Source organism: Zea mays, chromosome 8, assembly GCF_902167145.1.
Source record: "Zea mays cultivar B73 chromosome 8, Zm-B73-REFERENCE-NAM-5.0, whole genome shotgun sequence".
In the NCBI taxonomy this organism is placed as follows: domain Eukaryota; kingdom Viridiplantae; phylum Streptophyta; class Magnoliopsida; order Poales; family Poaceae; genus Zea; species Zea mays.
The window spans coordinates 169,268,307-169,285,638 of NC_050103.1; the positions used below are offsets into that span (position 1 = coordinate 169,268,307).

At 46.3% G+C, this 17,332-nt stretch overlaps 1 protein-coding gene across 4 annotated transcripts; it reads left to right on the forward strand.

Annotated features, from left to right (window-relative positions):
* The first annotated feature begins 234 nt into the window (after positions 1 to 234).
* LOC100276800 (uncharacterized) lies at positions 235 to 3,925 on the forward strand. 4 transcript variants are annotated; one of them, XM_035961384.1, is made up of 10 exons: positions 235 to 422; positions 827 to 948; positions 1,022 to 1,178; positions 1,250 to 1,492; positions 1,572 to 1,662; positions 1,778 to 1,957; positions 2,098 to 2,289; positions 2,883 to 3,050; positions 3,159 to 3,313; positions 3,460 to 3,925. In XM_035961384.1, exons 4-10 carry the CDS (start codon positions 1,431 to 1,433, stop codon positions 3,608 to 3,610), a joined length of 999 nt encoding a protein of 332 aa, XP_035817277.1. In that variant the 5' UTR covers positions 235 to 422; positions 827 to 948; positions 1,022 to 1,178; positions 1,250 to 1,430; the 3' UTR covers positions 3,611 to 3,925. The 4 variants fall into 4 exon arrangements, with proteins under 4 accessions (XP_035817277.1, XP_035817278.1, XP_035817276.1 ...); XM_035961385.1 differs by having other exon boundaries at positions 1,130 to 1,178; positions 1,267 to 1,492; XM_035961383.1 differs by having other exon boundaries at positions 240 to 422; positions 1,130 to 1,178.
* The last annotated feature ends 13,407 nt before the right edge of the window (positions 3,926 to 17,332 follow it).

Sequence of the window (17,332 nt, forward strand, 5' to 3'; positions counted from 1 at the left end):
AGCCGATCAGGAGTAACGACACAATCAAGGCGACCGGATACCAGATCGCCCGACTAGTCGTCGGTTAATCGCGACTAATCGCCCAATCAGCGCATGGACGATCAGCCTGCCTGCCTGCCTTCAAAACTGAAATTTCGGCCCAGTGGCCCATTTGATTTGATTTTCGCCAACGATTTCGGCCCAGCGGCAGCCCACGAGTCCTTTTTCCCACGTGAACACTGAACACAGCCAGCCGCGCACACCAGTACACCACGCGACGCAAACAACAGAGCTGCCAGCCTGCCACTGAGGAGTGAGGAACCCTAAGCGGCGCACTGTGCAGGCGAAGGCGGCGCGCTACCGGCGACGGCCGACGGGGGATACGGCGACATCGTCCCCCTCGACCCCTCCTCCATCCCCGACGCGGCGGCGCCAGACTGCAGGTACGGTTCCCTTCCCACTTCCCAGGATCCATGTCTCCAGTTCTCCACTCCATTGTCCAATGTCCACTACTCCACTCCACGGCTCCAATAGCCAATAGGCCAATACCGGTTCATCTCTACAGGTGCTGGACTAGAGTCGAATGCTAGGCGGCTGCTAGCTGCTAGGTAACTCTGTAACTGTGGTTGGGGGCTTGGGGCTTGTGGCCTTGTGGGTGCTCGACTGTCGACTGCTCGCTTGCTGTGCTCGGTTTAGATTTTAGACTTTAGATTTAGACTGTTGTGCTGTGCTGATTTGCTTATAGCTTGAATGGTGAATGTTGAATGTTGCTGCCTTGAATTTAGATTTAGAGTTTTGGACTGATGTGAGGTGATGTTGAATGCTGATGATGAGCATACCTGTGCAGGTGTTGAATGCTGATTTGTTGTGGCCTGTTGCGTCTTCACCAGTTCATACATTAAACTTGAAGAACCACGTGGTTGAAGAAAAGCCCACTGAAAATGAGTAATACATCATCTTCGTCAAGTGGTGAGTGATGCAATTAGCCAATTACTTGAATTCTTGAACTGCTATGATGACTGACACTGGAATATGCATGTAGGTGAGCGTGCTATGCAGTGACAGAGGGCTGTGGAGATCATAAGTTCATAACATCCTATGTTAGCCTTTCACTTGATCATAAGTTCATAACATCCTTATATTCATGCAGGGATGTGATATATGCTGATATTCCAAAGCTCATTCCATTTATTGATCTGGTAAGTGATGCTTATTCTTCATTTTCCTAGGCCCGTTTGCCAAATTGAACCTGGATCTTATCCTATGCTAGCCGTGCCAATTTGCCAGTTGGGCTGTTCCCTCCCTAAACCCCAGCGTCGCCTCCGACGAGTCACCGCTCCGTCGGCTGCTTGCTGCAGTCCACGCCACGCGCTACGCCGTCACGGTCGCTCCTCCCGTGACGCAGCCGTCGCTAGGCGCCGCCTATTTCTCGGACAAAGTCGCTCGCCACCATGGCGGCAGCGTCGGCTGCCGCAGAAGCCAGCGGCGAGAGTAAAAACGAATTCCTCATACGGTATGCTAGCTGCCTCTAGATGCCTCTCCCCAGCTTTAGTGCCTAAATCAAACTTTGACCTGAGCGTTTGTCGCTGCAGCGACGACGCGCCAGGGCTACTCGCCGCTCTCAAGGAGATGAAGGACGGACTGGACCTCGTCAGGGGCAAGGTCGAGGCCATCACGCGGAAGGTAATGTAGTCATGTCTTCCACTTCCAAGCTTCCTTCGCCTCTCGCAATTTCTTAAACCTCGAGTTGGGTACGATGGTGGAATGAACTCTGGATCGCTCTCTCGCGTGTCGATAGGTCAAGGCGAACCAGTTGCCGGCGGCCAACGGGATCGGGTACCTAGAAGCGAAGAACCACCTGCTCCTTGGCTATTGCCAGGACATCGTCTACTACCTGCTCCGCAAGGCCAAGGGGCTCTCGGTGGATGGCCACCCCGTCGTACGGAGCCTTGTCGAGATTAGGCTGTTTCTGGAGAAGGTTTGCTTGTGCCTTTGATGCTTATTCTTCATTTTCCTAGGATCGTTTGCTGGAGCTGCAGCTGCTGCTGCGGCTGTTTGGTAGATTCGCCGGATTGACTAGGAGGTGACCCTCGCTTTCTGTTGAATTTGGCATGATAGATTCGTCCGATTGACAAGAAGGCAGAGTACCAAATCCAGAAGCTCACCGATGCCGCTGACAATGCCACTGTTCGAGAGAAACCAGGAAATGCACAGGCGAAGGGGAAGGACGGGCATTCGGATGAGGAAGACCTCCTGAAGTATAGGCCAAACCCAGATATGATGGACACAAAGCCTGGTCCTGATGGGCAGGTGATGCTTTTCACTTCCTTAATGATTTTATACACTCGTTACATCGCTAAACAGATGCCAGATGCTTCCTTTTGTGCATTCGCAAACACCCTACATGAACATTACTTTGTGAAATGACTACAATAATTATTAACTTGTCTGCACTTGCAATATTGGAACATATCAGTTGGTTTAGCGCAAATATCAATAAGTGCAATTCCATTCACATGAACAAATTTTCCCGCTACTGCAGCATGTTCTTTGTAATATAGTTGTCATTTCCAATAATGAATCAACATCTCTTCTCGTCTCAAGAATTTTAGTCGACATCCCTATACTATTGAATTCGATACTGACATCCATTCTTCCAGTCCCTTTAGGAATCCACTTTTAGCATTGTGTTTGAGTTGTGTGTGTGTTTGTCCCATTTAAAACGTTGTTTTATATTCCTTTTAGAATTTTCATATTATGTATAAGTGCTAAATGCAAAAATTCCCATTCATACCTGTCATTCAAATTCACAATTTCCTGGAGTAGTGAGGTTTGTTTCTCAGTTCATGTGGCATATCAGTCTATACCTTCTGCCGTCCTGATGTATAATCACTTTATTTCAGGATACTGATGGTGTTTACCGTCCTCCGAAATTTATGCCTACTAGCATGGATGATGAAGAGAAACGTCGTAAAAATGATTCAAGGAGAGATAAAGCGATAGCCCGAGTGGCAATAGAAAACCCTTATATTAAAGAGATAATTGATGATGCTGCAGACAGACCTGAAGAGGTTTGCTTAACTTTTGCTCTGAATTTATTAGTAGGCTGTCTTGGATACAGAGTAAGTAATTTATGTGCTGTTTATTTTCATGCTAAATGATCTTTCTGGAACTTACAGTGGAAGGAAACAGTGGGCGATGAAAGCAGAGAATTTGGGAGGTACATGCGACAGAGAGAAGAGCAAGAGAAGCAGGAAGAGGAGTTGTTCACTCGGGCTCCTGTAACCAAACGTGATAAGCAGATCGAGAAGCGCATAAGGAGACAACTTCATGGGTATGTTCAGATAGTTTATCTTCTGTTGCTTATTGTCTGTGTAAATACACAATCGCCTTTGATAGCACTTGGTTTGTCTGTTGGGATTTTCAGCTTGTCTTAATATCCAACTTACACCACCTTCTGATATCTGATCCCGACAACAGGCTAGGAGGCTTAACTGACGGTTTCGACCTTGGGATGAACATGCTGTTGGGAGGAGACAAGGAAGATGATGGCGGTTCAAGCAAGTCGCATGGCAAGAGCGGAAACCGAAAGAAGCACCTGAAGAGCAGCAAGAAGAGGAAGAGGCATTAGCCTTGGACCCACACTGCTGTAGCACTTCAACATACCGATACAGCCTAGAGACGGTTCAAGCAATCCACACGGAAAGTTGAAGCTGGAGAAAATACAAGAAACCAAGTAGAGAAAAAAAGCTTTGGTTCCTGTAGGCGTATTATTTCTGAAACAGAAAACTTGATCTGAGCGACTGATCCTGAGCCAATGGAACAGTATGAATTATATGGCTTGAACATGGTAGGTGTACCAAGTTTTGTTCTGATAGTCGAATGATTGTTGTATTATTGATTAACAAGACCAACAATATATAGACTAGGCTCCAACCGGTTCATAGAAACAGTGCCCGGTAGAGATGGACGGTGATCACCTGATTAGTACCTTCTAAGTATAGTCATGCACTAGAGATGGAAGGTGATCACCTTGCCATGCACGTATACAACCTTGCCATGCACGTATACAATAATGGTGGCATGCAATAGTAAAACAAGAAAGATGATCAATCTAAATATAGTAATCCAACACCCCCCGCAGTCTGAACGTGGTCAGCCACCTGGAAGAATGTTCAGACTGGACCTGAATTCTGTGAACACCGATGAAGGCAATCCCTTGGTGAAGATATCAGCATATTGAGAGGTAGTAGGAACATGCAATACTCGAACAGCACCGGCCGCAACGCGCTCACGGACGAAGTGGAGATCGATCTCAATGTGCTTCGTACGCTGGTGATGTACTGGGTTCGAGGAAAGATAGACTGCACTAACATTGTCACAGAAAATAACAGTGGCGTGCTTCAGGGGAGAATGCATTTCCTGAAGGAGCTGACGGAGCCAGGTAGCCTCAGCAACGGCATTGGCCACTGCACGATACTCTGCTTCAGCACTTGAACGGGAAACAGTAGGCTGACGCTTGGATGACCAAGAGATGAGGTTATCACCAAGAAAAACAGCATACCCAGAGGTCGAACGACGGGTGTCAGGACAACCGGCCCAATCAGCATCAGAGTAGGCAACCAAAGCAGAAACATCTGTGGGGCGAAGATGTAAGCCATGATCCAATGTCCCATGCAGATAGCGAAGAATACGTTTGATCAACGTATAATGTGGTTCCCGAGGATCATGCATGTGTAAACAAACTTGCTGAACAGCATAGGAAATGTCAGGCCGAGTGAAAGTGATATATTGCAGTGCGCCAGCAAGACCCCGATAGTGAGTCGGATCATCAACCGGTGGCCCGTCAGTACCAGAAAGCTTGCCATTCGTGTCGACAGGAGTAGAACATGGCTTACAGTCTATCATACCTGCACGTTCAAGAACTTCAAGAATATACTGTCGCTGAGAAAGATGAAATCCATTGGGCTGGCGAGTCACCGTGAGACCTAGAAAATGGTGTAAAGGGCCGAGATCTGTCATAGAGAATGCTTGCTGTAGAGCTGTAATCACCCACTGGAGCAGAGAGGCTGAAGATGCTGTCAGCACAATATCATCCACATAGAGAAGTAAATAAATTGTGTCATGGCCATGTTGATATATAAACAGGGAAGTGTCAGATTTGGCACTCACAAAGCCAAAAGAGAGAATGTGAGTGGCAAAACGACTGTACCAGGCACGCAGAGCTTGTTTCAACCCATACAAAGACTTGTTCAGACGACAGACATGATCAGGCCGAGAGCTATCAACGAAACCAGCAGGCTGTACACAATAGACGGTCTCATCAAGGGTGCCATGCAAGAAAGCATTCTTCACATTGAAAGTCGCCTAGAGGGGGGGTGAATAGGGCGAAACTGAAATTTACAAATATAAACACAACTACAAGCCGGGTTAGCGTTAGTAATAAAGAAACGAGTCCGTGAGAGAGGCGCAAAACAAATCCCAAGCGAATAAGCAAGTGAGACACGGAGATTTGTTTTACCGAGGTTCGGTTCTTGCAAACCTACTCCCCGTTGAGGAGGCCACAAAGGCCGGGTCTCTTTCAACCCTTCCCTCTCTCAAACGATCCCTCGGACCGAGTGAGCTTCTCTTCTCAAATCAAAGCCGGGAACAAAACTTCCCCGCAAGGGCCACCACACAATTGGTGCCTCTTGCCTTGATTACAATGGAACTTTGATCACAAGAACAAATGAGAAAGAAAAGAAGCAATCCAAGCGCAAGAGCTCGAAAGAACACAAGCAAATCACTCTCTCTAGTCACTATGGCGTTGTGTGGAATTTGGAGAGGATTTGATCTATTTAGTGTGTCTAGAATTGAATGCTAGAGCTCTTGTAGTAGTTGGGAAGTGGAAAACTTGGATACCATGAATGGTGGGGTGGTTGGGGTATTTATAGCCCCAACCACCAAACTTGACCGTTGGCTGGGTTGTCTGTTCGATGGCGCACCGGACAGTCCGGTGCACACCGGACAGTCCGGTGCCCCCTGCCACGTCATCACTGCCGTTGGATTCTGACCGTTGGAGCTTCTGACTTGTGGGCCCGCCTGGGTGTCCGGTGCACACCGGACATCTACTGTTCCTTGTCCGGTGTGCCGGAGTGGGCGCGCCTGACATCTGCGCGCGCAGAGCGCGCATTAAATGCGCGGCAGAGAGCCGTTGGCGCGGAGATAGCCGTTGCTCCGGAGTCGCACCGGACAGTCCGGTGCACACCGGACAGTCCGGTGAATTATAGTGGACGAGCCGTTGGCTTTTCCCGAAGCTGGCGAGTTCCTGAGGCCGACCTCCCTTGGCGCACCGGACACTGTCCGGTGTACACCGGACAGTCCGGTGAATTATAGCCGAGTCGCCTCCGGAAATTCCCGAAGGTGGCGAGTTCGAGTCTGAGTCCCCCTGGTACACCGGACATGTCCGGTGGCACACCGGACAGTCCGGTGCGCCAGACCAGGGGTGCCTTTAGTTGCCCCTTTGCTCCTTTGTTGAATCCAAGACTTGGTCTTTTTATTGGCTGAGTGTGAACCTTTTACACCTGTATAATCTATACACTTGGGCAAACTAGTTAGTCCAATTATTTGTGTTGGGCAATTCAACCACCAAAATTAATTAGGGGCTAGGTGTAAGCCTAATTCCCTTTCAATCTCCCCTTTTTGGTGATTGATGCCAACACAAACCAAAGCAAATATAGAAGTGTAAAATTGAACTAGTTTGCATAATGTAAGTGTAAAGGTTGCTTGGAATTGAGCCAATATTAATACTTACAAGATATGCATGGATTGTTTCTTTCTTAGATAGCATTTTGGACCACGCTTGCACCACGAGTTTTGTTTTTGCAAATTCTTTGTAAATTCATTTCAAAGTTCTTTTGCAAATAGTCAAGGGTAAATGAATAAGATTTTGCAAAGCATTTTCAAGATTTGAAATTTTCTCCCCCTGTTTCAAATGCTTTTCCTTTTGACTAAACAAAACTCCCCCTCAATGAGATCCTCCTCTTAGTGTTCAAGAGGGTTTTGATTTATCATTTTGAAATACTATTTTCTCCCCCTTTTGAATCATGATAGGATACCATTTGAAATTACAAATTGAAAATATTCAATACTAAGTTTTTAAATTTGAAATAGGTGGTGGTGCGGTCCTTTTGCTTTGGGCTCATTTCTCCCCCTTTTTGGCATGAATCGCCAAAAGCGGAATCATTAGAGCCCTCGAAGTGTGACCTTCCCCTTTGGTCATAAATAAATGAGTTGAGATTATACCAAAGATGAAGTACGGTCCTTTTGCCTTGGGCTCATTTCTCCCCCAAGGATGAAGTCCGGTCCTTTTGTTTGATGCTCATTTCTCCCCAAGGAATAGAGAGTTGCTTGGAGTGATGGCGAAGTATGAGTTACGTAGTGGAAGCCTTTGTCTTCGCCGAAGACTCCAATTCCCTTTCAATACACCTATGACTTGGTTTGAAATAGACTTGAAAACACATTAGTCATAGCATATGAAAGAGATATGATCAAAGGTATACAAATGAGCTATGAGTGCAAGTTAACAAAAGAAATTCCTAGAATCAAGAATATTTAGCTCATGTCTAAGTTTGTTAAAGGATTGTTCATCAAGTGGCTTGGTGAAGATATCGGCTAATTGATCTTTAGTGTTGATGTAAGAAATCTCGATATCTCCCTTTTGTTGGTGATCCCTAAGAAAATGATACCGAATGGCTATGTGTTTAGTGCGGCTATGCTCGACGGGATTGTCGGCCATTTTGATTGCACTCTCATTATCACATAGCAAAGGGACTTTGGTTAGTTTGTAACCGTAGTCCCGCAGGGTTTGCCTCATCCAAAGCAATTGCGCGCAACAATGACCTGCGGCAATGTACTCGGCTTCGGCGGTGGAAAGAGCAACCGAATTTTGCTTCTTTGAAGCCCAAGACACCAAGGATCTTCCCAAGAACTGGCAAGTCCCCGATGTGCTCTTCCTATTGATTTTACACCCCGCCCAGTCAGCATCCGAATAACCAATTAAATCAAATGTGGATCCCCTAGGATACCAAAGCCCAAACTTAGGAGTATAAGCCAAATATCTCAAGATTCGTTTTACGGCCGTAAGGTGAGCTTCCTTAGGGTCGGCTTGGAATCTTGCACACATGCATACGGAAAGCATAATATCCGGTCGAGATGCACAAAGATAAAGTAATGAACCTATCATCGACCGGTATACCTTTTGATCCACGGACTTACCTCCCGTGTCGAGGTCGAGATGCCCATTAGTTCCCATGGGTGTCTTGATGGGTTTGGCATCCTTCATCCCAAACTTGTTTAGAATATCTTGAGTGTACTTCGTTTAGCTAATGAAAGTGCCCTCTTGGAGTTGCTTCACTTGGAATCCTAGAAAATACTTCAACTCCCCCATCATAGACATCTCGAACTTCTGTGTCATGATCCTACTAAACTCTTCACATGTAGACTCGTTAGTAGACCCAAATATAATATCATCAACATAAATTTGGCATACAAACAAGTCATTTTCAAGAGTTTTAGTGAATAGAGTAGGATCGACTTTACCGACTTTGAAGCCATTAGCAATAAGAAAGTCTCTAAGGCATTCATACCACGCTCTTGGGGCTTGCTTGAGTCCATAAAGCGCCTTAGAGAGCTTATAGACATGGTTAGGATACTCACTGTCTTCAAAGCCGGGAGGTTGCTCAACATAGACCTCTTCCTTGATTGGTCCATTGAGGAAGGCACTTTTCACGTCCATTTGATAAAGCTTAAAGCCATGGTAAGTAGCATAGGCTAATAATATGCGAATTGACTCAAGCCTAGCTACGGGTGCATAGGTTTCACCGAAATCCAAACCTTCGACTTGGGAGTATCCCTTGGCCACAAGTCGAGCTTTGTTCCTTGTCACCACACCATGCTCATCTTGCTTGTTGCGGAAGACCCATTTGGTTCCTACAACATTTTGGTTAGGACGTGGAACTAAATGACATACCTCATTCCTAGTGAAGTTGTTGAGCTCCTCTTGCATTGCCACCACCCAATCCGAATCTTGGAGTGCTTCCTCTACCCTGTGTGGCTCAATAGAGGAAACAAACGAGTAATGTTCACAAAAATGTGCAACACGAGATCGAGTAGTTACCCCCTTATGAATGTCGCCGAGGATGGTGTCGACGGGGTGATCTCGTTGGATTGCTTGGTGGACTCTTGGGTGTGACGGCCTTTGCTCTTCATCCTCTTTGTCTTGATCATTTGCATCTCCCCCTTGATCTATGCCGTCATCTTGAGGTGGCTCATTTGATTGATCTTCTTCTTCATCAACTTGAGCTTCTTCCTCATTTTGAGTTGGTGGAGATACTTGCAAGGAGGAGGATGGTTGATCTTGTGCATTTGGAGACTCTTCGGATTCCTTAGGACACACATCCCCAATGGACATGTTCCTTAGCGCGATGCACGGAGTCTCTTCAATACCTATCTCATCAAGATCAATTTGCTCTACTTGAGAGCCGTTAGTTTCATCAAACACAACGTCACATGAGACTTCAACTAGTCCAGTGGACTTGTTAAAGACCCTATATGCCCTTGTGTTTGAGTCATAACCAAGTAAAAAGCCTTCTACAGTTTTAGGAGCAAATTTAGATTTTCTACCTCTTTTAACAAGAATAAAGCATTTGCTACCAAAGACTCTAAAATATGAAATGTTGGGCTTTTTACCGGTGAGGAGTTCATATGATGTCTTCTTGAGGATTCGGTGAAGATATAACCGGTTGATGGCGTAGCAGGCAGTGTTGACCGCCTCGGCCCAAAATCGATCCGAAGTCTTGTATTCATCAAGCATGGTCCTTGCCATGTCCAATAGAGTTCGATTCTTCCTCTCTACTACACCATTTTGCTGTGGCGTGTAGGGAGAAGAGAACTCATGCTTGATGCCCTCCTCCTCAAGGAAGCCTTCAATTTGAGAATTCTTGAACTCCGTCCCGTTGTCGCTTCTTATTTTCTTGATCCTTAAGCCGAACTCATTTTGAGCCCGTCTCAAGAATCCCTTTAAGGTCTCTTGGGTTTGAGATTTTTCCTGCAAAAAGAATACCCAAGTGAAGCGAGAATAATCATCCACTATTACAAGACAATACTTACTCCCGCCAATGCTTATGTAAGCAATTGGGCCGAATAGATCCATGTGGAGTAGCTCAAGCGGCCTGTCGGTCGTCATGATGTTCTTGTGTGGATGATGAGTACCAACTTGCTTCCCTGCTTGGCATGCGCTACAAATCCTGTCTTTCTCAAAATGAACATTTGTTAATCCTAAAATGTGTTCTCCCTTTAGAAGCTTGTGAAGATTCTTCATCCCAACATGGGCTAGTCGGCGGTGCCAGAGCCAACCCATGTTAGTCTTAGCAATTAAGCAAGTGTCGAGTTCAGCTCTATCAAAATCTACCAAGTATAGCTGACCCTCTAACACTCCCTTAAATGCTATTGAATCATCACTTCTTCTAAAGACAGTGACACCTACATCAGTAAATAGACAGTTGTAGCCCATTTGACATAATTGAGAAACGGAAAGCAAATTGTAATCAAGAGAATCTACAAGAAAAACATTGGAAATAGAATGGTCAGGAGATATAGCAATTTTACCCAAACCTTTGACCAAACCTTGATTTCCATCCCCGAATGTGATCGCTCTTTGGGGATCTTGGTTTTTCTCATATGAGGAGAACATCTTTTTCTCCCCTGTCATGTGGTTTGTGCACCCGCTGTCGAGTATCCAACTTGAGCCCCCGGATGCATAAACCTACAAAACAAGTTTAGTTCTTGACTTTAGGTACCCAAATGGTTTTGGGTCCTTTGGCATTAGACACAAGAACTTTGGGTACCCAAACACAAGTCTTGGAGCCCTTGTGCTTGCCCCCAACATATTTGGCAACTACCTTGCCGGATTTGTTAGTCAACACATAAGATGCATCAAAAGTCTTAAATGAAATGTTATGATCATTTGATGCACTAGGAGTTTTCTTAGGCAACTTAGCACGGTTTGGTTGCCTAGAACTAGATGTCTCACCCTTATACATAAAAGCATGATTTGGGCCAGAGTGAGACTTCCTAGAATGAATTCTCCTAATTTTGCTCTCGGGATAACCGGCAGGGTACAAAATGTAACCCTCGTTATCCTGAGGCATGGGAGCCTTGCCCTTAACAAAGTTGGACAATTTTTTAGGAGGGGCACTAATTTTGATATTGTCTCCCCTTTGGAAGCCAATGCCATCTTTAATGCCCAGGCGTCTCCCATTATAAAGCATGCTACGAGCAAATTTAAATTTCTCATTTTCTAAGTTGTGCTCGGCAATTTTAGCATCTAGTTTTGCTATATGATCATTTTGTTGTTTAATTAAAGTCATATGATCATGAATAGCATTAACATCAACATCTCTACATCTAGTACAAATAGATACATGCTCAACAATAGATGTAGAGGGTTTGCAAGAATTAAGTTCAACAATCTTAGCATGTAGAATATCATTTTTATCTCTAAGATCGGAAATTGTAACTTTGCAAACATCAAAATCTTTAGCCTTAGCAAGCAAGTTTTCATTTTCATTTCTAAGGCTAGCAAGAGAAATGTTTAATTCTTCAATCCTAGCAAGCAAATCATTATTATCTCTAGGATTGGGAATTGAAACATTACAAACATGTGAATCAACCTTAGCATTTAAACTAGCATTTTCATGTCTAAGGTTGTCAATCATCTCACGGCAAGTGCTTAGCTCACTAGATAACTTTTCACATTTCTCAATTTCAAGAGCATAAGCCTTTTTAACCTTAACATGTTTCTTGTTTTCTTTAATTAGACAATCCTCTTGGGAATCCAAAAGGTCATCCTTTTCATGAATAGCACTGACTAATTCATTTAATTTTTCTTTTTGAGCTATGTTAAGGTTGGCAAAAAGGGAACGCAAACTATCCTCCTCATCACTAGCATTATCATCACTAGAAGATTCATATTTAGTGGAGGAGTTAGATTTAACCTTTTTCTTTTTGCCGTCCTTTGCCATGAGGCACTTGTGGCCAACGTTGGGGAAGAGAAGTCCCTTGGTGACGGCGATGTTAGCGGCGTCTTCGTCGGAGGAGGAGTCGCTTGAGCTTTCGTCGGAATCCCACTCCCGACAAACATGGGCATCACCGCCCTTCTTCTCTCTTCTTCTCCCCTTCTTGTCGTCGCCTCGGTCACTGTCACTAGATATAGGACATTTAGCAATAAAATGACCGGGCTTACCACATTTGTAGCACACCTTCTTGGAGCGGGACTTGTAGTCTTTCCCCCTCCTTTGTTTGAGGATTTGGCGGAAGCTCTTGATGACGAGCGCCATCTCCTCATTGTCAAGCTTGGAGGCGTCGATTGGTTGTCTACTTGGTGTAGACTCCTCCTTCTTTTCTTCCGTCGCCTTGAATGCGACGGGTTGAGCTTCGGATGTGGTGGGTTCGTCAAGCTCGTTGATTTTCCTCGAGCCTTCGATCATGCACTCAAAACTTACAAAATGCCCGATTACTTCCTCGGGGGTCATTTTGGTATATCTAGGATTGCCACGAATTAATTGAACTTGAGTGGGGTTAAGGAAAATGAGAGATCTTAGAATAACCTTAACCATTTCGTGGTCGTCCCACTTTACGCTCCCGAGGTTGCGCACTTGGTTCACCAAGGTTTTGAGCCGGTTGTACATGTGTTGTGGCTCCTCCCCTTTGCGAAGCCGGAACCGACCGAGCTCCCTCTCGATCGTTTCCCGCTTGGTAATCTTGGTAAGCTCATCTCCCTCGTGCGCGGTTTTGAGCACATCCCAAACCTCCTTGGCGCTCTTCAACCCTTGAACCTTGTTATACTCCTCTCTACTTAAAGAGGCGAGGAGTATTGTCGTTGCTTGAGAGTTGAAGTGCTCGATTTGGGCCACCTCATCCTCATCATAATCCTTATCCCCTACAGACGGTACCTGTGCACCAAACTCAACAACATCCCATATACTTTTGTGGAGTGAGGTTAGATGAAATCGCATTAAATCACTCCACCTAGCATAATCTTCACCATCAAAAGTTGGTGGTTTGCCTAATGGGACGGAAAGTAGAGGTGCATGTTTAGAAATGCGAGGATAGTGTAGGGGGATCTTACTAAACTTCTTACGCTCTTGGCGTTTAGAAGTTATGGAGGGCGCGTCGGAGCCGGAGGTCGATGTTGATGAAGTGTCGGTCTCGTAGTAGACCACTTTCCTCATCCTCTTTTGTTTGTCTCCGTTCCGATGCGGCTTGTGGGAAGAAGATTTTTCCTTCTTCTCTTTGTGGTGAGAAGAAGATTTCTTCTCCTTCCCTTTGTTGGAGGAGATCTTCTTCTTCTCCCTCCTCTTGGTGCGGGACTCTTCCGATGAAGTGCTCCCGTTGCTTGTAGTGGGCTTTTCGCCGGTCTCCATCTCCTTCTTGGCGTGATCTCCCGACATCACTTCGAGCGGTTAGGCTCTAATGAAGCACCGGGCTTTGATACCAATTGAAAGTCGCCTAGAGGGGGGGGTGAATAGGGCGAAACTGAAATTTACAAATATAAACACAACTACAAGCCGGGTTAGCGTTAGTAATAAAGAAACGAGTCCGTGAGAGAGGCGCAAAACAAATCCCAAGCGAATAAGCAAGTGAGACACGGAGATTTGTTTTACCGAGGTTCGGTTCTTGCAAACCTACTCCCCGTTGAGGAGGCCACAAAGGCCGGGTCTCTTTCAACCCTTCCCTCTCTCAAACGATCCCTCGGACCGAGTGAGCTTCTCTTCTCAAATCAAAGCCGGGAACAAAACTTCCCCGCAAGGGCCACCACACAATTGGTGCCTCTTGCCTTGATTACAATGGAACTTTGATCACAAGAACAAATGAGAAAGAAAAGAAGCAATCCAAGCGCAAGAGCTCGAAAGAACACAAGCAAATCACTCTCTCTAGTCACTATGGCGTTGTGTGGAATTTGGAGAGGATTTGATCTATTTAGTGTGTCTAGAATTGAATGCTAGAGCTCTTGTAGTAGTTGGGAAGTGGAAAACTTGGATACCATGAATGGTGGGGTGGTTGGGGTATTTATAGCCCCAACCACCAAACTTGACCGTTGGCTGGGTTGTCTGTTCGATGGCGCACCGGACAGTCCGGTGCACACCGGACAGTCCGGTGCCCCCTGCCACGTCATCACTGCCGTTGGATTCTGACCGTTGGAGCTTCTGACTTGTGGGCCCGCCTGGGTGTCCGGTGCACACCGGACATCTACTGTTCCTTGTCCGGTGTGCCGGAGTGGGCGCGCCTGACATCTGCGCGCGCAGAGCGCGCATTAAATGCGCGGCAGAGAGCCGTTGGCGCGGAGATAGCCGTTGCTCCGGAGTCGCACCGGACAGTCCGGTGAATTATAGTGGACGAGCCGTTGGCTTTTCCCGAAGCTGGCGAGTTCCTGAGGCCGACCTCCCTTGGCGCACCGGACACTGTCCGGTGTACACCGGACAGTCCGGTGAATTATAGCCGAGTCGCCTCCGGAAATTCCCGAAGGTGGCGAGTTCGAGTCTGAGTCCCCCTGGTACACCGGACATGTCCGGTGGCACACCGGACAGTCCGGTGCGCCAGACCAGGGGTGCCTTCGGTTGCCCCTTTGCTCCTTTGTTGAATCCAAGACTTGGTCTTTTTATTGGCTGAGTGTGAACCTTTTACACCTGTATAATCTATACACTTGGGCAAACTAGTTAGTCCAATTATTTGTGTTGGGCAATTCAACCACCAAAATTAATTAGGGGCTAGGTGTAAGCCTAATTCCCTTTCACACATCGAGCTGATGGACAGGCCAACGATGGAAGAGAGCCACTGTGAGTACTGTACGAATGGTAGCAGGTTTGACAACCGGACTGAAAGTCTCATCAAAATCAATTCCAGGACGTTGAGTGAAACCACGAAGAACCCAGCGAGCCTTGTACCGCTCTAGTGAACCATCAGAGCGAAACTTGTGCCGATAAACCCATTTGCCAGTCACAATATTAGCACCCGAGGGACGAGGAACCAAGTCCCAGGTGTTATTCTTCTGAAGTGCAGAAAATTCCTCAGACATAGCGGCTCTCCAATTTTGATCGGCCAATGCTCCTCGGTAGGATTTGGGCACGGGAGACAAAGGAGCAACATGCAGATCAAGCCGTACCTTTGGTTGACGAAAGCCCCGTTTGCCACGCGTTAGCATGCTGTGGTCATTGGCTAGAGGCTGAGTAGTGACCGCATTTGGAGGCGCCGGCCGCTCAACAAGTGGCATGATCTCAGGCAGGCTCATGCTCCCTGAAGGAGCACCGGTGGTGCAGCCCGCACCAGACACCGGAGAGGCGACGCGCTCAGACGCACTCCCAGTGCGGTCCGTAGGAGTGGGCGAGGCTGAGGAAGTCGCATGGGGAGCACCGACCACCCGCGCGGACGTTGAGGCCGGAAGTAGTGGAGCACCGCTGGTGTTGGGGACTTGTTCTCAAGTGCTATGAATTAAGAACAAGGCAACATAAAATGTTAAATGTTAACGTCCTTCGTCCATGAAACATTATTCCCCTGAGGATAATGGACCTTGGACGAAGGTTGATAAGAGTAAAATTACGAAGCTTAAGTCTTCGTAATTAAATTTTAATACATATTGTGAGATAACATAAAATAGGAGGTATAAAAAAGATAAATAAGTCATAGACGAGTTATGTTATATTTACTTTATATATTGAATCATTGAATACAATAATACCTCTGCCTTGGCAAAGGTTGGATTCCGAAAGATGCGGTTGCAATTACCAGAATCCGTGAACAGTAAAGGAATACTGTTCACTATTTATAGGCACAGGGCGCAGCCTGTGAGGAATTACAAGTATGCCCCTTATAAAAGTTTACAACATTGACTCAGACCTTTATGGACTAAAAGGTCATTCTATCTTTAAGTCGGTTTGTAATACCGAAGCTTCATGAAGAGGAACCTTCGGCCACCTTATACAAACAGCTTCAGCCGAAAGCCGCTTCTTCCTAGAAGACCTTCGGCGACGAAGCATAGGCCCAACAGTAGCCCCTTTCGCGGTGCTAGATCGTTTTTCGTAACGAGCTTGATCCGTGAAAAAAGTCTCTTAGGCTTCGGGGAGCCGAAGGTCCAAAAAACACCTTCCCTGAGCTCATTGTCGAGAAACGATTCCATTTCCCAGCGCGTAGCGGTCCCACCTTGCAGAGTTACTGTTTGGTCTCTGCGGTCCACCGCACAGCGAGTGCAAGCGGGTGTCCGCCTGGTGTAAAAATCCTGGCGCTTCGCCTTCTTTCCTGCAGTACTATATAAACAGATGAGTAGGTGTGAAGTTACCACAACATTCATTGCTATTTGCACTGTTCTGCTGCCAAAATTTTTAACCATCGCCGAAGCTTGTCTGTCGGAATCAAACGAAGCTCCAGTTTGAAGCCTGCTTCGTCAGAAAAAACTTCGGAAGAAAAAAGTATTAAATTTCCACACATTCATAATTAAATGGCCAGAGTGCGTTCTACCGCCAGGGTTGAGCGTGAGGGGGGGCGAAACTGAAGCTTCGGAGACTGTTCCCATCTCCGAAGCCATGCAACGATCCGGGCTGGTGACTTCGGAAAAGATCCCTAGTGATGATGCAGAACAAGCAGAACAAGCAATCGCTGAAGTAGAAGAAGAAGATATTGAGGAAACTGATCCCGAAGATGATTATCGCATTGCCATGCCAAGCAAGCCCAGCCACTTGGACTTCGGGAAATCTACTGTTTCGAAGGCTGATCTGTCCAAGATGGTAAAGTCAGGCTTTTTTACTGAAGACCAGAAGAAGCTATTACGCTTCGGGGGAGAAGAGACTACCCCAAAGCCGGAGAAGGATGAAATTGTTATTTTCAAGAGCTTCCTAAAGGCTGGATTGAGGTTCCCCCTACATGGGATTATTGCAGAGGTACTGAAGAGGTTCAGTATCTATTTTCACCAGCTGACCCCTAATGCTATCGTTAGGCTTAGTGTTTATATCTGGGCACTCCGAAGCCAAGCGGTGGAACCGTTTGTGGACAGCTTTTGCCGAGTTCACGAACTGCATTATCAGACGAAGGCTAGAAAGGATGGATTACATGACAATTTTGGTTGCTATAATTTTGCTTATCGAAAAACTACGAAGTTTCCTGTGATCAGCTACCGAAGCAAATGGACAGCAGGGTGGAAATCGGAGTGGTTTTATGTCAAGGTTGATGACGATAAGGAAAAGCTTGTGCAAAGTCCACTTGAACTAATCTTCGGAGAAACCCGCCCCCACTGCAACATGACACCAGAGGGTCCAACTCAAAA